At 37.8% G+C, this 22,631-nt stretch overlaps 1 protein-coding gene across 2 annotated transcripts in view; it reads right to left on the bottom strand.

The window, feature by feature from the left end:
- LOC120791725 (ADAMTS-like protein 3) overlaps positions 1-22,631 on the bottom strand; it is a 174,481-nt gene that overhangs the window by 61,306 nt on the left and 90,544 nt on the right. For both annotated transcript variants that reach the window (XM_040130335.1, XM_040130344.1), the window contains exon 4: positions 6,107-6,234. In XM_040130335.1, coding sequence (XP_039986269.1) covers positions 6,107-6,234 — 128 coding nt within the window. The remainder of the gene's footprint in view (positions 1-6,106; positions 6,235-22,631) is intronic.

Raw genomic sequence — 22,631 nt, 5'->3', positions numbered from 1 at the left:
TATTGTACTGTTTGTCATGCTTCTCTCCATCTCAGTACATTTTATGTACAGTATGTTCTTACTCTTTTTAGCCTTTTTCTATTATTTTTCGTACATTTTCACCTTGGACTTTACTGAGCTTCTCTCAGTTTGCCCTGGATACGACCTGCAGGTAAATTCCTAAAGGGAGAAGTAACATGATGGATGACTACACACATACAGAAACACATACACGTAGTAACGTACCCATGTATGCGACAAACACACACACACACACACACGCACACACACACCTGTAAGGTTACAGCTCACTCCACCTGCAGCACACATTACCCAGCCAGTAGCCCGGCAGAGCCCAAAATGTCAAGCAAAACTGAACCTAAAGATATGCACGCGCACACTGTCAGAATGAACCTGATCCCTGTGTGAAATGTGCCATAGCAGAATGTTCCTTTCCCCATGACAGCATGGACACGCTGTTAAAGCCGTTCCACCTTGTTAGCAACAATAATAACATCCAATCTGCTGTGTTGTGTTAACTGGCATAAAGTGCACATTTCTCCTGCTGGTTTACAATAACATTAGACTAAACTGGTAGCAGCTCATTTATGTCAGTGTAAAGCACGTCTAGTCTTATCTGCCATTCAGGGCAGATGGAGAGCTGAGAATGAAACTGTGGCCATTCAGCTAGCTCCAAGCTAAACCAGGCACAGACAACAGCAAGCCATGGCTCCATATTAATGAACCAATTAATAGATGTTTCCCATTGAAATTCATGAACTACTCAGCCATGGTTGGAAAAACTGTTTGTGTGTGGGTGTGCACCAGTCTGTGTATCTGTGTGCGTAGGTGGGTGGACTGTGTTTTCGGGACTGGGAATGTCTACAGCGATGGCCATTAGCCTTCTACTAAACTCACAACACTGACATGACAACAGTGTAGGTCTGTTGATGGCTTTTTCAGACAGGCGCAACTAATGAGCCAGGCACATACTGTAAAAAGGAAAAAAATTACGACAGTTTTAGAAAAATACTGTAAGAGCTTGTTTTGTTTTTCTCTATACACAACTGCTACAATACAGGGATGTACAGCATGTACTTTCTCTTCCAGTGTTTCACAATCTTTTTCATTTCACACAACCAACAATTCTTGTCAGATAAGCTCAAGTAGTGGACACCATCCATCAGGTTCCAAATATCTTTGTTTAAACTAATTTTAAACTGCTTGTTATTCATTTCTTGTTCATTTGAAAGAAGTTAAGTCTAATGAAAAACACTACCCATTATGCATTATGGGATATGTAGGATCACCTGTTTTTGGAGGTTGCACTAAAAGTCTGGATATCTCAGCCACTGCAGCTTCGATTTAGACCATTCTTTTGTAATCTGTCTCTGAAAAGTCTTTATTGAAGGGCAATACAAAGTTGTTGGAATGCCCCTTTAACATATTTAGTAGTTAATTTATTGTGACAATAAATGAAGAGCACATGTTTTTATGTTTACTTTCCTCATAAACAGAAATATGAGGATATATTTTGTCTACCAAGTCATAGTTTCATTTTATTTATTTTTTTTTTAAATCTTTCCACATTCCGGTACCAGCTGAAGTACACGTACCCTTGGTTAGGAATCACTGTTCTATACAAGTTCTGGTTTGAATGTTCAATTTCGTTCAAAAATGACAAAAATAACTAATCTTATGTTGCACTTCTCTTGCTAGCTTTTTGCTAGCTTTTAAATGCATCTTATTGTCTTAGTCAGCAGATGGAGTTTCCTCACTTGTGATGGAGCTGGCCTTTGGCATCAGATATTATATCACATCTTTAAAATGGAAACAGGGGTTTACTTTTGCTCTTTCTCTGAAAACAGTTGCTCACTTTTGCGGGCAACAGAAGGCAGATGAGGAGTTAGATGAGAGTAGTGAGGGTGAACCAAACAGTATGGTTGCAAACTGTAAAACCATAACAATGAGCTGAAAGATGCTAAAACACTCAACTTGGGTTCATCATTACATTAAAAATTTTTGACTAGAGCAGCTTTAAAGCTACTTTAAAGCAGCTTTAAGGTATGGGTACTGATCTAAAGTGAGCTTGCACGATGTCCCCACATGATATGTCCCCACATGATATTCTGATATATATATATATATATATATATATATATATATATATATATATATTTATACTGTATCTACAATTATTATTTCTTTTGTATTTCAAAGGAACAGGGACATGCCCCATCAACCTCTTACCTCTACTCTTTCAACATCGTTCAACAAGAAATTATAGCTGGCAAAATAAAAAGTGCTGATTACAACTTTAGTGCCAGAATTTCAACCAATCAGTGCGATTGCTAGAGTGTTCAAAGCAGAATAAGACAAAGACTGAGGAGAAGAAAAAGCAAAGTTGCTACAGTCTCATCTGTGGCACAACACAACAGACTATGTGGCACCATTCAGCATACTTCAATTTAAATATATAGTAGATGATGAAACCACAATAAGTGAGATGTATACAGGTACATCTCACTTTTTTCAATGTTAAATGAAAACCAAGTACAAAAAGCTTGATTTTCTCTCAGGCTTTAGTCAGTGCATGTGTTACCTAGACATGCCATTTTTTGTACAGCATAAATATTAACAGTGTCATTGTAACTTTGTTTAGCATAAACATTATAATGTCACTTTTCACCTGTAATTATAACCTTGTCAATCATGTTTACAACATTTTGCAGCAACCATGTACTGTTATATACTCCATGTCAACTTCAGTAATTTAATTCAGCACCTTTAAAATCAATACTGCACTTGAGTTTGTACAATAGATGTCAACATGTTTATTTATTCTTCTATTTTTTTATTATTCTAATCATATTCTCTTGATTGTCTATTTTATTTGACTGTAACAAGTTGGAGTCTGCCTTAGGCCTAAGAATTTCACTCTCTCATTGCTGTGTACACTGCACAGGAACATGCCATAATAAAAACCTTAAATTTGAACTTAAACTTGAAAACGTGAGCTTCTTAGGAGCTTTCAATGAAAAAACAGACAAAGCTTTTATCTTTAACTTTAAGCCAACTCTGAGAGGAAGGAGTGTGACTTCTGACACAAAATGTGGCAATTGGATGCAATGGGTTAAATTAATTATTAGTTCAAAAACTACTCAAAGGTAAAGCACTCCAACAAATTACAGAGCAACATATTACACCCCAAAGCTAAAGTGACTAGCACTTCTGAAGTTTAGTTGTTCCATTAACAAATGTTGACCTGAATGAGCTTTGTAAAAAGATCAAAATAACGTAATATAATAAAAGCCTCATTCAATAGCCTGTTATGATTTAACATGGTGCCTGGAAGCAATTTACCTGTAAAATCTACGTTCTCTTCTTTTAATTAACAGTCGGACAGTGTCGATTCTTTTAGTCACAGACAGGTATTTCCTGCTTGTTGAGTGTTACTGTATAAGGGCAGGCAGAACTAGTTGGAGTTAATGGACCCTTACATTGGAGAAAGACACAGTTTGGCACCAGAGGAGGCAAAGTAATGGGCAAAGACAAACTCCACTCCAAAAGAAACACAAGGCCTAGACAGAAAGCCAGCGTGTCTGTGTTTGTGTGAGTGAGTGTGTAAAGGGTTGAATGTTGTAGATTAAGCTGGATGCTCTCACTGTAGCCAGATACTACTGTCCTGTGAGGCCAACAGACACATTGTGTGTGTGTGTCTGTATATATATATGTTTCCTCAGACATCCTCAGAGTGGCAGGGGTTGGGTGAGACAGGGTGAGTGTGGCCTTGATCACTGTAAACCTGATAAAAGCTCCCAGCGCCTGGAAATGAATAGGGGTCCTGATTTGTTCAGACTTCCTCTGCACTAGGAGATTCACTCTCTAGTCATTAAAAAAACTTCTCCCAACTAGCCAGCCAACCTCAAAGACCACTGTTTGTTTGTCTTTGTGTCTGTGTGTGCTAGTTACTGCATGGGTGAGGGCCATACTATATACTAGATTAATTACCCCATACGCCCTTTTATGTTACAAAAAAATATTTAAAATTTGAAAAATGTTTTCAGTGGGATTAAATTAAAACTAAAATAAAGAGTATACAGTATTAGTTGTTATTTTCAGTCTATTTTCTACCTTACAATAGTGAGTGAGCTTTGAGTGAAACAAAATTGTGACCTGGTTATATTGCAGTCAGTATATATGCTGGAAAATGAGGTGGGATGAGCACCTGGAACATCTGTCTCTCAGCACTGGTAACTCTACACCCTATATTAGAAAAACCTATCCTCCACAGGAAACATTCAGTGGAGCAACACTGGCCCAAATATGACAAAACACAACCATAAAACTACCTCCAGAAACACCCAAAGGCCAGTTTGCGGGGTGTATTTACTCCTCTTTTAACTCTCTTTTAGTATTACTCATTTCACTTCATAACCACAAGGTGCTACTTAATAAGCTTTAGCTCTGCTGTGTGTATTTACTATATCTTTAGTTTATACGTATGAAGTAGAAAAGTTTCGACACATAACTTTGATGCTCAAAATGGGAGAAATTTCAGCAGTTGCATGGGTGAGAAAGTGAGACGGAGCTGTAGTCAGAACTAATGGAGTCAAACGCATTGCCGGACGGCTATAGAATGATGCCACAGGGCAAAGTCTGAAATAGAATGGCTGTGATGACTTCCTGAACAGGCAACACTGCACAACAAATTGCTGAGAAGAGAAAGGCTGACAATGACAGCAGGCAGGCTGATTGTGGCTTTTAAAAACAGCAGAGATTTGAAAGCCACGCACTTGATGTGTTTATCAGTATGAGGAACATACACAGTACATCCAACCCAGACACCATGTCCCCGACTTCCCAGTATCCCATCCACACTGGCCCGTAGGGATGCTCTGGACTCTGTAAGAGTTTCCAGTCCTTTCTTTCCCTCTCTTTCTCAATTCAGTTCAGTGTAGCATCTTTTCAGTGACTTTGCTGAATTCCCACATCTGAGTAATTACTTTGGTCAGTACAGTGTTTTCATAAGTGTTTTCATAGAAATAATGGCCTAAACTACGAATAATAAATAAATAATAAACCCAAGTTTAAATAAACAGGAATGATCTTTTACAATTTCCTTAGCAGATGCATGTTCTTATGTATATTTTGATTTTGTTTAATTGCCCAAATTTAGGGGCATGGCCCTATTGATTGCAATGTCAGTCCATTTATTAGTCCAGTACTTTGGACAAGACTGAAATATCTCAGCAACTACTGGATGGATTACAATCAAATTTTGTCCAGACATTCATGGTCCCCAAAGGATGAATCATAATCATTTTGGTGATCGCCCAACTTTCCCTTCAGCACCACCAATGGCTGGCTCCATTTTTTTGTCTGTCAATTAATTCATGCAATTTTTAATAAAAACAGCCATGTGAGCACGATACATTTTTCAACACAGTATCATCATATTAATAATTACTGACCTTCATATGTTGATATTGTATATTAGTGGTACAAATTCTTATAATAATAGTAAAAAAACCAAAACAAATAAAGACCAGGGCCTTTTGGAGGTCCCTGTGAGTCTGGGGGCTCTGGGCTCTGGGTCAGGTGAAGAAAAGCATCTGCATGTGAACTGATGTGTGACCAAAATATTCAATAAACCTTCTGCTTAAGCTTCCTGCTGTTACTTACTGTGCCAACTATTAGTAAGTGTTTGTTTGGGACCAGTAAGCTAAATACACAGGATATTCATGGTCACCAAGACCCCTCTCTGCATACTCCACCAACTCAAAACATGATGTACTTTCAAAGGCAGATTTTACTGGTGAACTGATTGAACTGGAAAAATCTGCTTACCAGGTATCCTCGCTATTCAACAGGATACCCCACCCTTGTATATTTTCTGGTATGAAAAATGTGACATGTGAGTTGAGCAGATTTGCAGCTATGACTAGTTGGCAGTCTAAGTAATTAAAAAGTCTCATCAACCCCATGCACGAGCAGCAGCTCCATACAAGGATCACATACTAGATGCCTGATTGCATTTTCAATGATCAGATTTTTGCCACAAAGTATTTCCATATTTCAAAGATGCTGTCCAATTGTGTCTTATTAGATGTTAAATGAGGCTTACCCTCCATTGAGGCAACGGCGCAGAGAGTAGGAGGCTCCTCCCCCACAGGTTCGAGAGCAGTCACTCCAGGGGCCCCAGGCATCCCACCCAATGTCCCTGTCTTCATCTGAGCGGGTCATTCTTGATGCCTACAGAAGGACAAACACCAGCGCAGAGGTCACTTACTTCAGTCAGATTACATATTCACATTCTTTCACACCAGGCATACTCTGACCAGTTTACACATTTCATATCTTTCAGGAGAATTACTGTACTAAAAATACAAAAATGAGAAGAGTAAAAAAAGTGGACAAAATGTTTTAAAGTCCAGTGTCTTGTTGACCATTTCATCCGCCCCACCCTCCACAGACAGAGGTCTGTGGATTTTGTCTTAATAATGTTACCCATATTCCTCCTTTGCCTTCGTTTGAGAAAAAGTCATAATTACTACAGTCACCAAATGCTTGGCTTATCAATAAGAGTTTTTCTGATTCTGGTGTGACTGCTCAACTCTAGTAAATAAACCTAAAGTGATTTTGTTAGGTTTAATACAGGAACTATTTCACAGAACCCTAATTTAAAAAAAGTCAGAAATCTGGTATACAGAAGAACAGTTTCAGATCAGATCAGTTTCTCACTCCAAGCTTCTCACTCCAAGCTTGGTTTGGGGCTTCCTCTCAATAAGATCTCTGTTTGATTGCTGTCAGAAAACCAACAAAACCAACTAAAGGAGAAGCTTCTGCCAGGTTTGAAGTAACAACTCTTAACCAAGCAGGTGTGAAAAATACTCAACAATATATTCTAGATAATGCTTGAGCTTAAAAAGCTTAAAGGCTCAGTGGGATGAAGTGAAAGTGCGCCATGCTGACAGAGATTTTCTCTGTTCACAGAGTTACAGCAGATATTGTATGTCCAAATCTTACTGTCCAGTCCTGTGTTCAAACACTGATGTTCACTGCAATGATGCCCATAAAGTTAAAGCCTTTAAGATATGAGCATTAATGTGCTTAGATGACAGTAAGTGATTTTCACTCAATAAGAGTGGAAGGAATTCTTTTATTGAAATTTTATTCTGTATCTGTATCTTTCTGGGAAAGATCATGGTGATGGCAAATGGACTGTGATTATGGTTTGGTGAAGGTTAGGCAACTAAAACACTTGTTTAATATCCACATACACACACACACACACACACACACACACACACACACACACACATGTGCACACACACACACACACACACACACACACACACACACACACACACACACACACACACACACACACACATTTATGGCTACAGTTATAGTTATATAATTTAAAAAGAACACAATGATGTAAATTACTACCCCAAAGATAGGCTGATGGCTCTGTAATAACTTTCTACCTGATTTATAGAAAGTTAGTATTGCTTCTTTTTTTTCCCCCTAAGCAGAATAATGGCATGGAATACAAAGTCTTCCTATTACAAACTTTTCTCAGTGTGGAAAATCTGATGTGATTCTATAGTATAGCTAATCAAGTAAATACTGGGTGAATGATAATATCGGAAATAATGATTCAGCAAAGCCAAATTTAAGCACATAACAGTTGTGGATAATGACAAACTTCACTTTGATCACTGGGTGCGGTGTAACTCCTGTCCTAAAGAAATACAGAAACACAAGTTTGCGATGATTTTGTTATTTGATTTGATCTGATTCTACAAAGTTTGAACTGCAGGTCATATGATTTTTTTTAGTTTCTTTCATACGACTATTAGGTAATTGTTTGTTTTATTTAAAAATTGTTCATGTTTATAATATATGTAAAATGTTTTATTTTTCAGGTTTTACACATTGCTCTTGTAAATAAAAGATGTGTAATGAAAAATGTGTATTTCATTTCACTTTAATGAAGAAAAAAAAGCAGATATGTGTTTGCCCCAAAGAAACTAAAAAATTGAGAAAAAAATGTTTTGGGGGGGGGGGGGGGCAACTTCTTCAAAAAGCAAAAGTTGAATAATTAAAAATTATATTTTTTCCAAAAAGATTTTGAGAATATACTTTAATGCAAGCTAAAAGACTAAAACTAAATAACATGTTTTTGATTGTAAACTTCAACGCTTAAAATAAGTCTTTGTGTACTGGAGAATGAGTAACAAACATGTCACTTGTATCTAGAAAAAAACAATACTATATAAGTTACAATTTCAAGGCAAGACATTTACCTGAATTCAAGTCAACTCAAGTCAGTCTTGCATAATCCAATCCATACTCAAAATAAGTCAAGTCAAGAAATATTGTTTTTTTAGTGGAGTAATTTCTGGTACTTTGTGTTCAGTTACAGTATACTGCATGTCAAACAGTGTTGGTCCATTGAGAGCATTCTCCAGAGAGTTAGCTGCAGGTCTCACTCTGCTGAATAATGGGCTGCCGAAACACTAAAGAGATCCACAACTTCATCTTCTGTGGCCACTGAACAGCTGCATCATCTCACAGTCCTGTGATACACTCATCTGTTTTAGGCATGTAGCCCCACCAAGCCGAGATACCCCCCCCCCGGACCTTTCTCCTGATAGATAGTGGGACAGATGGAAAGAGACAGGCTTTTCCTGGCTGTGTCACCAAAAATAGGAAAATTGGCTCCCTTTGGGTCAGTGATGTCACCCCAGACCCTGTGCTGCCAGAGAAGAAAGGAATCCCATACTGGAGCTGTGTATGCGTGTGTGTGTGTGTGTGTGTGTGTGTGTGTGTGTGTGTGTGTGTGTGTGTGTGTGTGTGTGTGCTTGTGTAAGAGGAAAATTGAAGCACACTGAAGTATTTATGGAAAATAAGTCCAAGAACAAAAGAACTGAACTTTTAAAGTGCTTTTAAATTGTGCCCTTCAACCTGTGTGTCACTGGATGAATAGTCAAAATCATGAAATTATACAATTCAGGAAACTGTTTTTCCTATTGAATGGTGGCGCAGGCCCTCCACCAAAACAGTTCTTGCCGTGTCAGTGAAACTTAGAGCACAGGAACAAACTCTAATTCCTCTGACAATGTTATTTATGCCTGGTCAACCAGAATTAACATTTCTGACATGCCTCCATGGGTTTCATTTCACCCTGCCTCCCAAGCCCAGATCACTGGCTGACCTTGGAGCTGGTAGAGCGAAACGCTTTGCAGTCTTTTAAACTTGTTCTGTTGTACCCACATAGATGGGATCGATCCGTATGTCTTGGACTGTTGCACTGTGGTGGAACTTAGTATTCTCTCGCTTTTCTCCGCCTGCTGCATCTAAAGAGACAGACTGATCCGCTAGAGAGGAATTAGACACGTTAGCACTCCGCTAATAGGATAAAACCACCTTTTGTTGTCGGGCTCAGCCGGCTAACAGCCATCACAGACCTCCAACAGTAATAACATTGGCATGAGGAGAATCTATCCAGCCATTGCTTTTTTGGCCCGGATGGTCGGCCTATTGTGTGAGCTCTGCATAGTTCAGTATCAGCAATTTGTGTCTACTGACAACCCAGATGCCCTGAACGTGAACAGTATATTTCTCAGTTTACCATATAAACATAATTCTGCTAACTAAATTATAATATAATATATATTGTGAATGACTGGATTATTGTATGTCCTCAAACCTCTAAAACTGAGAAAGAATAATCTGAGAAATTAAGTCTTTGTTAAGTCTTTGTTTGAACAAGACATATGCAACCTGTGACAAATGGTTGTGAATAGACATTGCTTTGTAGTCAAGCAATGAAAGTTGGGAGCAGGTGAGAAACCTACTGTTTTCTTCTGATTGCCTATTTAAGGTAGGACGACATCCCCAGTGCCTTCCAATATCATTAAAAATGACTACTACAAAAATTATTCATATGCTATCTGATATTACACCATAATGATTAACATTTTGTTAGATTGAGACATAAAAACTATTTGGTAATGGTTGGGAAAGATTATGATTTGGGTTAAAAATCCTGCTTCGTTAAGGTTACAGAACCTTTGTCATTATCAGCAGACAAACTGCTTGATTAAGGTTACAGAAAGATTGTGGTTTTAAAGGAAATATGTGGACTGTTAGGAAACAGGAAATGAATGGAGGTTTCCTGTTTTAAAATCATATGTTATCCAGTGTTCTTAAAAAAGATATTTCGGTGTCAGCCAGGGGTCATGTGGCCCTGAGCTACCCTCTGGCACACTTCTTAATCCTCCATGTACAACCTAGTGACTCAAATTTTTTTCTTTTTAATGGCTTTTAATCTAATAACAGATCTATAAATCATTAGGAAATAAATAATTAACTATGTATTTACAACTTATAAAACCCTTTATCAAGATACCTTATTAGAAAGTGATAAAATTCAATTTTGTCTCTTTGACTAAATCCTTTTGGGAAGTTAAACAAGTTACTGAGAAAAAATAGAACAAACATTTTAAGAAGCTCCTTCAGCATGTTTTGTGCTGATTTCATTATAGATTTGGATCACATACGCTATGCTAGGCTAGGTACTACTATGCTAGGTACTTATTTAAAAAAATTCACATATTGACACAGTGAGAGGAGGTTATCCGGATGTTTGGCTGAATAAAGATATACTGAATTGAATGTGGGTTTGGACAAGTTGTCATGGATTGATTTGTTGAGGTTGACAAAACTCTACAGTATACAGCTGGAGTACTTTTTCACCTACCTCCTTACAGGTCAGCCACTTTTGGGTCAATCCATCAATCATTTATTCATTCATTCATTTATCCCTTCAGTTATTGATTCATATATTCACTGATTTATTGATTGATTCCTTTATTCCTTCTTTTCCTCCATTAATCCTAAACTGCATCATAGATTTTCCTCTTTGAGAATCATGAAACATGTACAAGTGCTTAACATATTAGGTTGCTGTACACTTCATCTCGTCAAGAGTTTCAGAGCTGGTAAACTTGCATCACTTTTATTGGTTGTAGGAGCTCATACAGAGTGACAATAGCCAACAGCATTAATTTCAGTTTGTGTACTGATATGGGAGTATGTCTGATGGGATTGGAAACTGCCTGATTCCTTATATCAGACTATTGAATGCTGGATACAATCTACTACTTATGAATACTGTTTAATGTACTCTCCAGTGGTTTACTTCCACATTAGTGTTTACTGGCAGCACTTAGAAATCAGGAAAAGGTCCATATGTTACAAAGCAAAATGAGAAAGTGGAAGCCAGGGTTGAGGATGGGCACAAACATATTTGTAGTCAGTGTTGAAATCTTAAAGGACCTTACCATACATTTAGCTCCTCAAGAACAAATCATATATACATTTTTATCAAAACACTGAAAATTGCACACTGCACAGTATTAGATTTTGGATGCATTTTTTCTACAGTTTCAAGCAGCCATTGATCTACATTCTTTTCTGTATGTTACGAACATCAATTAGCAACCTGCAATCTGAGTTGTGTAAAACAGTATATCACAATGAACAATTAACTGCCAGTATTCTTGTTCAGAAGTGCTTGTTGGATGGTTGAATAGCTTCCGAAACTCCCAACCCCCACAACCTTCTGACCTTGGATTATGGGGGGTTCGACATTTTCTGTAACTTTCCAAAATCGACAATCTGACATTCACACTGAATCCCTTCCAGGAGAGACTGTATGAAAATGTACACTGTTATCTCCAGATTTCTAAAGGATATCTCATCTCCTCACTGTCTGTGATGGCCAGCTTTTCAACCCGCATTCTAGTGTGGTCATTTGAAACAGGTATAAATGCTTTAGTGTCTATGTTATACTTGTTGATTTGAATCATACTGAAGCCATTAGTAGCCACATTAAAACATTGCAGAAACAACTAAGGAATACTGAGAAATTCTGAAATGTTCAGTTTGAATATTAAGTATTATATGAGGATAAAAAGAATGAAATTCAGGTAGCATTATGTTTCCTCAAAATTATACGTGCTGATACAAAATAGTTTCATATGAATTTAATTCATACTAGAAAATGCCAGCTCTCATCCCACAGAACTCCTCCCCTCTTTTCTGTGACTTAAATCTGGCTCCAGTGTGACACAATTACTCACCTCTGGAATTGACCGACATGTAATCTCTCAGAGGTTACAGTGAGAAAAAACATGTATTTCATACTGGAATGTCACTTTAAGGAATACAGTTTACATATGGTTACCAGTCTGAAGAACTTTTTTTTTTTTTTCCTTTATTGTAGTGTAGATTTAAAACATGGATCTGCTGGATTTCTTTGACCTCTTAAGTCTGTCTTATTCATATGGCTGGCAAGTTGGACTCTGGACTCATTAGAAACGATTAAACTCATTCCCTGGCTGATTGCAGCAGAGCCCTCGCACTACGAGAACTGGCCTCAAAATGCCATGGCAACTGTAAAAACCTACTGTACCAGACCTGATCAACAACACACTGCAGACACCTACAGACACAACACTCAGTTGTTTTTCATGCTTAGGACAGCTGTGTTTACCAATATGTTGAGTTGTGCGCATGTTCCCTCACCAGATTTAACATGGGACTTGTCAATGACATCATGTAAAGTAACAGGACAAATAATAACAACCTATAAAAACTTTAATGGCTCTAGAGAGAAACTGTATTGAATCAAAGTGACGGAAGTGTAAAATGGTTACCCTCTGATTTCTGGTGATCCGGGATACTCGGAATATCTGGGAAATTGAAACTCATTGTGCAGTTTTACAGAGGTTGATGGTGATAAGTCTTTTTTGCTTAGGAAGGTTCCTGACTGAGTGAAATGACCCAGAAGTATCTAAGCAGCATCCATGATAAGAGCTGGTCAAATTCTCTAAATGCTAAGGAAAGATGCTTCAGTGCTTCCTTTCTTATCTCCTTTAGCATAGCGTACTTTGGACAATCCTTTATGAAAGGAAAGGAGATAATGCCGTCCCACAATTCCCTGCAGCAACAATATTTAAAGCGACGCACCAATCCACATCAATAACATCTGCCACCGCAATTAAGTAGCCTCCTGTAAGTGCATTCAGATTCCCTTAGCACCATGGTTGTCTTTTCCTAAGTCTTTACTAATACTCCTTCAAATATTTCCTTGACGTCGTGACATTTTCCATCGAGGTCAAGGAAAAGTGGTTAGGAAAGGACTTTTTTTTTTAACTTTTCTACTGCAGCCCAAGAAATTAGCATCAGATCTTCAATTCCTGTAAGTTACAACCACTGTTGGACCAGTGTTGGTAGATACTTATCACTTCTGACCAGGGAGACCACACAGATGCTCTGACCCAGTCATTTTGCTACAACGATGGTGGTTAAAAGGAATGTTAGAGCTCAAGTCTAGGAGACCAGGAAAACTTTGAGAGATGATTGCATGTAGGAATGGGAGAAAGGTAAATCAAAACCCCCATTTGACTGCAAAAGAACTTAAGGAAGATTTAGAAGACTCTTGAATGGTGGTGCACTGTTCTACTGTGCAGTGACATGTGCAAAAATATGACCTTCATGGAAAGTTCTCAAAAGAAAAGTTTCTCCTGCTTCCTAACCACAAAATTCAGCTTCAAAAGTTTGCAAAGGAACCTCTAAACAAGCCAGATGCATTTTGGAAACAAGTTTTGTAGACTGTTGAAGTCAAAATAGAACTTTTTGGCTGCAATGAGCAAAGGTATATTTGGAGAAACAAGGGTGCAGAATTTCATGAAAAAAACATCTCTCCAACTGTTAAGCACGGGGATGGATTGATCGTGCTTTGGGCTTGTGTTGCAGCCATTGGTACACTGGTTCACTGGTAGAGGGAAGAATAGATTAAATACCAAGTAAATACCAGCAAATTCTGGAAGAAAACATTACACCATCTGTAAAAAAGATGAAGATGAAAAGAGCATGGCTTCTAAAACAGGATAATGATCCTAAACAGGGTTCAAATCCCCAATGGGCTACCTCCAGAAGTGCAAGCTGAAAGTTTTGCCAAATTTGTGGATAGAACTCAAAAGAGCAGTGCATGCAAGACGATTCAAGAATCTCACAGATTTAGAACTCTTTTGCAAGGAAGAATGGAACAAAAATCCCTCAAGCATGAATTGAAAGACTCTTAGCTGTCTATAAAGAAGCGTTTACAAGCTGTCATACTAACCAAACGGGGTGTTACTAAGTACTGACCGTGCAGGGTACCTAAACTTTTGTTTCTGGCCCTTTTTTTTTTGTTATTTTGCAACTGTAAAAGATGGAACTAAAAAAAATCTGGCTTAAAATGTTAAAGAAATGTGCATTTTGGAAATCAGTTCATCTGTTACTTGCTTAACTATTCACAGTAACAGAATTTGTTTTGGATATATATACATACATATATACATATATACACACACACACATATATATATATATATGAACATATACACACACACATATATATATATATATATATATATATACATATATGTGTGTATACACAATAACTAGTTTTAATGTTTAATGTGCATATTCTGATATCATTGACAATCCAGGACTATACACTATCTTGCCTATATATATCTCAGTATAACAAACACAAGGATCTGTGTTTGAGGAGTTTTTTGCATTACATTTTTCTTCCAAATAACACATGTAACATATCCAGTTAACAACCTCATTATTATATGCTTTAGTCTAGTTTATGGCACATACCAACAGTCATAATGTAGAAACAAATGTCAGACTTTTCAAATTAGAGATTATCTTATTTTGGAACAACACTGTGTGTTCTTAATTTGACAGTTTGGCTCCTAATCCAGAAAGCCTTCGCTCATTACTCCCCTTAACGTGTGAAAAAAGACTATAATATCCACTCTCTGTTTGAGAAATTGTGAGAGAGATATTATCCACGGTTAGAGCAAAGTCAAATTATTTCTGCTCAGTTCTCTGAGCCTATTAGTTCCCTCACTGAGGAAGAACTGATACTATTGCTGCTTTAAAGGACAAGACTGACATTGGGCTAAAGTAGGATAGCTCTGTAGAGTAAAATGACTCTACTCTTATGTTTGTTCCTCTACTAAATGCCTGTTAGAGCTATTTAACAAAGAAAGAAAAAATAACATGTCCATCTTTAGATGTTCATAGGAGCTAAAGTAATGGTATGCATCAGTGTGATTCCACAAACGTGATGGAATTGGATTGGTATTTTACATTAGGTTATAGCAAAGGGAAGCTCAGAATGAGTATAGAGACCATCCTCATCAGAAAAATAACCGCACTGGTCATTTGTTAAAATGCCAAAAATCACCTTGCTCAAACTTTGCTGCATCAGGATTTAGTTCCAGCTGGCTGGAGGATTCTGCAGAGCACAATTTATATCTAGTGCCAATGTTCAGAGCCAGTCTAGGGGGTAGTGTGCTCTTTCTGTAGCAAGAAACCAGGGATTGTGTCCCATTGCAGACCCACAGTTAATGTTTTTCTGACTGGAACGTTCTATAATTTTGTTATTGCCAGCAAATCCCATGAAAAGACCAAAACCAATGTGTTAGCCCATCTATCAGTACTTTCTGACTTCCCTACCCTGTGGCCCACTGATTCCGTTCGTTCCTTCCGAAGACGTAACTCTTTGAAAACTAAAAAAAAAAAAATGCTTTAATTTTTTTACAAAAGGGCTCAGTAATTTCCTCCAACAGCTGGCCACTGTAGTTTTTAGCAAATGTTACTCAAACAGAAGGGAATAGTGCAGTAGTTGGGGATGTAAATATTGTAGAAAGAAAGATTTTTTGAAAATGTTGGAATTAAACTTTAAAAAACATAATAACCAGGGATTTTTCAGAATATCAGTATTATGATTATGTATTTTTTTCCTTTGATCAATGTTCCCTTTGGAAATTAAACACTTAAACCCCTGAAACTTTTAAAAAAAATGTTTTTCCCCACACCATCTATCTATCTATCTATCTATCTATTGCATATATAATATATATATATATATATATATATATATAATATATACATATGCATTGCTATGCTACAGTGACTTGCACTTGCAGGTTACTATGCAGGCTGAGGGCTTGCTGAGTTGCTTCAAGCTGTTTTGATGAAAGCACCGAGCTCATTACCTGTATGACAGGTGCCAAAGGAGTTTAGCAATCACACATGGGCACACACATGAACAGTTACACAAGTACAGACACACAAACTCATACAAACACACAGAGCTCTGTCCTAGTTCAAGGACCACCTTTCTTTTGGAAAGGCAGTCCTTGTCTTCAAAGCAGCGTGAGGCTGACCAGCAACTCCTTTAGCCCGGGTTCAGGGATGATCTGAGAGCTGAGAATCAGCTCAAGTATTTGAGGTTTTGTAAGAATAGGCATCTTCCTGGATCCTCTATGACTTCCTGAGCCGAACGACTGGCCAATTCACTTTATCATTCTCTCCCCTAGGACATATCAAGTATCATCCACAACAGGTAGAACTCTGACTCTTAGTTGAACCACGCTATCTCAGATGAGCAACATAAAGAGAATATCAAAGATTTAGGTTGGAAATTATTACTCATTATTAATTATTACTTATTTTAAAACAAAATTAATTTATCTACAGCAGCAATATGGAAGATTTAAAATACCTTAAAAAAAATCAAACAATGAAATAAAGTGAAAAACAATACACATTGTTGTATATATTTTAGTTTTGTGTATGCATTTACTTTTCATAATTAAATTAAACACAAATCTAAAAAGACAATTATTTAGCTTTATGTCTTTAATAACTGAATGAACCCTTTTTCACTGTGACATGCGTCTGCACAGCTTCCTGCATTATAATCCATCCCTTAAAACTGCAGCCAGTCAATCACAAATGTTATTAAATGTACAGTCAATAGTAGTGTCCCTCCAGCCAGCTAACTCACAGGAAACAATTTAAATGTGAAAGGATGTCTATAATGGCTGACATTAGCTCATGTCAGAAATGATAGGCCCAACCCATTGCCCCACCCCCAAGCTGTAATTGGACAGTTACTTGTTTGCCATTATGGCATGGATGATGTGTCTCTATCTCAAGAAAGAAAAAGCTCCTTTGCACCTCCTCATGAAAACTAATGACTGCTTTGTATGTAGTTTTGGCAGGAGCATGCTTCCCTCTGCTGGACAACAATGAAAGGCAACATACTTTCTTCCCTTTGTTTTCTGTGTCGTGTTTATGTTTGATTAATGTGTCATGGAAAATTCATCTCACAATAAAAAGCTATTCACCCTGAGACAAGAAGTTAAATAATTGTCCTTTTAACCCTTTTCCCCTTGACATGTTACACAAGTTGCTCATTAAACGAGAGTAAGGTCTATATCATCCAAATGCAGTTCTCAAAATGATTAGCAACACATAAGCTACAAATATGTGAAATTAGAAGTTAATAAGTGCTACTGTTGTATTGGAAGGCCTTTTAAAAGGTATTTAAAATCTCTCTGAACATTTATTTTAACCACCAAAAAATCTTTTACTATCATAGCAACAAGAAAAATTGTTTCACTCTGAATATATGCCAATAAAACATTAAATATGACTGTTCACTCATAAGGAGATAACTAGAAAAGATTTTGGTATATCCAATAACAATGTTTATCTGCTGACCAAAAACCCCTTAAGATGATGAATAAATGTGTGATCATAATAACATTTGAAAGAAAGGTGTCCAGAAAAGTATTATCTGGTTATTTTTCCCCTGAAGTTATGCTTTTTTGAGAATTAAACTAAATTTTCCGATAGGCATATCCCAAAATTCCAGGTTCATAAAAGTAGCCAGTCAGAATGTGAATTATATTGATTCTGTGATGTGTATATTAGAAGTTAATAATCATTCAATAGACGTATGTAAAATCAAGCAGAAACAGACCCAAAGGACAAACATATTACAATGTGTATTGTGTTTCATTTTCTTTCCTTTGTTTGATTTGTTTTAATTGATATATTTTAAAACTTCAATACAGTTGCATCAATTTTTTGTATTAATTTGTGTATGTTTTACTGCTTTAATATATATTTCTACACCTTGTTTTTGACAGGACCTGTAAATGCGAATGTCTGTGACTGACTTACTGACTGAGTTCATGATAAAGTCACACCAATGATCAGCCGAAAGCCATGTGACAGTGGTGAATTTCCCCATTGGTCATTTATCTTTCAAAATGAATTGGTGCAAACAGTTTCTATTGTCGGGATTGTTTACAGGCAGTGTTGCCAATTTAGCACTTTTGTCGCTAGATTTACTGACTTTTCACATGCCTTTGTTGAGTTTTCTCCACACAAGCATAAAAAAAAAGAAACCATAGTAACCTTATGTAGATGAAAGTTGCCAATATTGGCACACGAGTGCGAAGTCTTTCCCTCTGCAGGCATTCCTCTCTATGCATCTCATTCAATTCACGGTAGATGACATAGAAAAAAACAAGCTTCTAACTTTCTCTCTGAGTGATTATTTTATAAAATAAATATAGCAGAAATCACAGCAGAGCCATTTTCTTTAACATATTTGCATGGTGATTTAGTCAGATGATGTTACAATTATAAAATCAGGATTTCAGCAATACGGAGCAGTAGCTTGGAAATGGCTTGGAAGTGACTGCAGCTGAACAAGTAGTCTTAATGGGCCGTGTTAACCCATTGTCATTGTCATTATTTCATACTTGATCTGTTGTCTGACAACAGAAACAGAAAAACATGTAAATGAGAACAGCTTTATTGGGAATTCGACTGTATTAAAGTACTATATATGTGAGCAGAGAGATTAAGAGAGAAACAAAAAGACAAAGGACAGTCCAGCCACATACTAGCACCAGCTCTGAGACAAACATATTGTATAAGGAAAGTGTTATAGAGTCTTGGCACTAAGCAACTCAGTAAAAAAGGAAAAACTTGGAGCAAATACTCTGCTCATCACAGCCAGAAGGAAGTGGCATGGTGAGCTGAAGCCATTTCGCTATCTAAAAACAAACAGCTGACGAACTGAGAACAGAAGAGGAAGTTTCAATGAAAAAGACTGGGGCTAATGGAGGGCTTATGGAAGCATTAAATTCATTATTATAGGGACATATGATTTGCCCCTGATCAAAACCTCAAACTACACCATCTATAGGAAAAATCCAACATTTCCTCCTCCTGTCAAGCTGCAAAGTTGTCTTTTTGCCTAAGCAGGGTACACTCAGAGGTACCCCCGAATTTTGAGACCTTAGAAGCAGCAATCATGAGACAAAGGACTGAGATGAAATTTTAACTGATAGGAGGGTCCTCAAGCATCAAATTCACGTTAAATTAGAAGGCGAATGAGTAAGAAGAAATGTATTAGTGATTAGGCACAAACTAGGTTTGCTACGATAAGCTTTATGGCAAGGTACAAAGGCAACTTTTACAGCTAGCTAAAGTTCCGAGACAAAGGTTCACAAGCAGGAGCTATTGAAGTGATGATGGAGGTGGTCATTGAGCTATCTCATCATCTCATCTCTAGTTGAATTTGAATCACAAAACGAACTTTTTGCTGATACATTTTGAGTAACTCATTTCAAGACACTAGAGGCAGAGGCAGTGGTTGAATCCAACACAGATACAGATAATAGACACTGACCATGAACTGCAATGTCTTTGGATTGCGTCCTGCTGGAGACCTTTGTATGATGTCAATCCCCATTTCTTTCCCATTATTTCCTGTGATCTTTCTACTGTGAGATATATTTATCTCACATAAAATGCCCCCAAAATAATAGAAGAAATAAAGAAAATAAAGAAAATTGAGTAGAAGTGGAGTAACCTAATTACTATATCAGTGCAACAATGGAGTCATGTCATTAGATTAATTAAACCATATTGCCAGACTGTTGATACTGGACAAACCTGCTGGATTGATAGGCATTTTTTTGTAAATTATTTTTTTGCACAATATCTGTCCAAGGCAACTATGGTACGGTGAAACCAAACTATGGGTAAGGTTAATGACCTGAAATTGCATTCAGGTTAGGCAGGTAAGATTGTGGTTACTGAAATAAAGCAAAAATTAACCGCAGGTCTGTGCTAGGACATAAACTTCAGCCTTGTTGGATGTGCTAAATGCCAGTCCGCCAACCTGATCTCCACACCCTTACCATACACCTCTCTACACAAAGGGTAGACTACTTGCTGCATTGGCACTGAATGTTGTTATTGGCTGCAAAATCAGACAATATGAACATAATTTGTAGGGATACTGGAATGCATTAATTTCAACTGCTTCTACTTTCCAGTTTTTCTGAATGTGTTAAGATACCGTTCATGCAACTAAACACTTCTTCAGTTTCATTCCTCATTCCACTCTATCAAAAAACACCTCCTCTTTTTCTTGCACACACATAAAACACAATACACTCTTCAAAAGTCCCAACAGCCATTGCCTGTATCTAAAAAGCTGCAACCATATCAATACCTCCTGTCAGAGTGTATCACTGACACCGCAGCTGACAAATCTCCTATTTCCAAAATTTAGCTTTTCTAGCACAATCATTGGATAGCTTTTCATTTAAATACAATTTATGGCACTAAAATTAGAGTCACAAATGGGGTCTTTCTTCTCAACGGGCCATGTCTTTATGGCTAAACTGTGAAATAGCAATTTTGTTCTTCATTGACTTTTAATTATAGTTCATCTCCTAAGCAGCAAACAATCTGTTCATACCTGCTTGAGGAATTTAGCATGGGGCACTTGACTTTTTATATAGGTGTGTGAGAGCGAGCCGGAGAGAGGAAGAAACATAGAGAGGCCTAGTGAATCTTGAACCTCACAAAGAGATGTAACCATATTTGTCCATTAAAAAAAAACAGATGTGAGAGAGCCCTGAATGAGGAGTGATTCATCACAGATGCAGTCATTCATATTTGATATATGCTCTGTTAAACCTGATATACAAATGGAGAGGCAACACAGTATAGGGTAATCTACAAACACTGAGATTTTATACTGTATGCAATAAAGTCAACATGTCATCACATCAGAGTCCATTGCTGTCCTGCGGGGTGAAGCAATCAAATAACAGTTGATGATGTATGGCTAGTCAACTAAGCAGCTGAAACTATCGGAATAATTTATCTTGGTCCTCTAATGGTAAGAGCTGGCAGTTAGTATGATTTCAAGGGCAAGTGAGCTGGGAGCCTGAAAATGGAGCATGGGATCTCAGGCACACGGCCCGGGGGCAGGGAAGGGGCAGAGCGAATGGCTCGGAGGCCAGACAGACAGGCGGAGCCGCGCGGGCCAGGGGATGTCAGCAAAGGCAAGGAATAAAAGGCAGGACCACCCTGGTGGGCAGTAACGAATGCAGGATCCATCTGGAGGTCCAGCAGGAGACCGACTGGGGCTGCAGACTGGAGGTTAGCAGGCCAGAATCTAGCTGACTGGGAGGCAGGCTGGAGAATAGCAGGCCAAGGATTAGCAGGCCAGAAGCTAGCCAACTGGGGGGCAGGCTGATGGCTTGCAGGCTGGAAGCTACACGAATGGGAGGAGGAGTTGAAGGTTACCACCTTGGTGGGTTCACTGTCCTACCTCCAAAGGACAGTCAGCAACTTCAGGTTCCAGGTTGGCACCAAGAAAAGTGTCCTTAAACATGTCAAAGTCCTCTCAGTTAATTGGCAATCTGAGTAGGAGTGTGTCTGCTGGGTCTATGTTTGGACAGTTAATTCCGTCACGGTATGCTGACTAACAGCACAGGCAGGGACGACTCAAACTCAGACTAACAAGACAGTCTGATGTAGTGAAGCAACTTTTAATGTAAAGTAATGGGGATACAGGCAGACAGATGAACAAACAGGCAGGTGTGTAAACAGGCAAGCAGAAAAACAGGAGGGTGCAGGCAACTGGTAACAAAACTCTGATAGCAGGCACAAAGGAAAACACTAGGGAACTAAAGCGGATGAACCAGCAATGAGCTGGTGACAAAGGCAGGTTAACATACAGACACGGATGATGAGGTAACTGGGAACGGGTGTGTGAGTTGACAGGGAAGCACAGGTAAATGCAAATGTGAAACAGGTGAGCAAGTGGATGACACAGGAAAAAAGACAGGGGACATTGGGTGGGTGGATGAAAATGGCACATCTGGGGAAATGAAGGGGAGAACATGGCATGTGACATGGGAAGCAGACTGTGACACCTGTTTATCATCAAATCAGGTGTAATATGGTAAAGTGAAAATCATAAAATGAGGCGAGACCAAATTGATTTTACAACTTTATTCTCTCAGGCTGTTCATCAATTTCCTTTATGTGTAAGTATGTATGTTTTCAGTCTACATACCAAGCAATTTAAATTATGGCACATAACTGTACTCGATGTTATTATTCTTTTTATCTATTCTGATTTTTGCTATGAAGCACTAAAGAGTTGTATATACTTTATAAATATTTTGCCATATTTATGTCTTTATCTTATTCTTTTTCTTTGTAAACTTAATTTCTTTGTAAAATCCATGTCAGTGAGTACTTTAACCTTTCATACCTCACTGACCAGTTATTTCAAACTCCTCCTTGCTGTGCAGCCAAGTGGGTGAAAACCCGCAGAGCTTCACATAACTTTATTTTTTTAAATATATATATATATATATATATATATTTAAA

This window comes from Xiphias gladius, chromosome 1 (genome assembly GCF_016859285.1).
Source record: "Xiphias gladius isolate SHS-SW01 ecotype Sanya breed wild chromosome 1, ASM1685928v1, whole genome shotgun sequence".
Classification (NCBI taxonomy): domain Eukaryota; kingdom Metazoa; phylum Chordata; class Actinopteri; order Istiophoriformes; family Xiphiidae; genus Xiphias; species Xiphias gladius.
The sequence above is the reverse complement of the archived record's forward strand: the minus strand, read 5'-3'. Positions and strand labels throughout refer to the sequence as shown.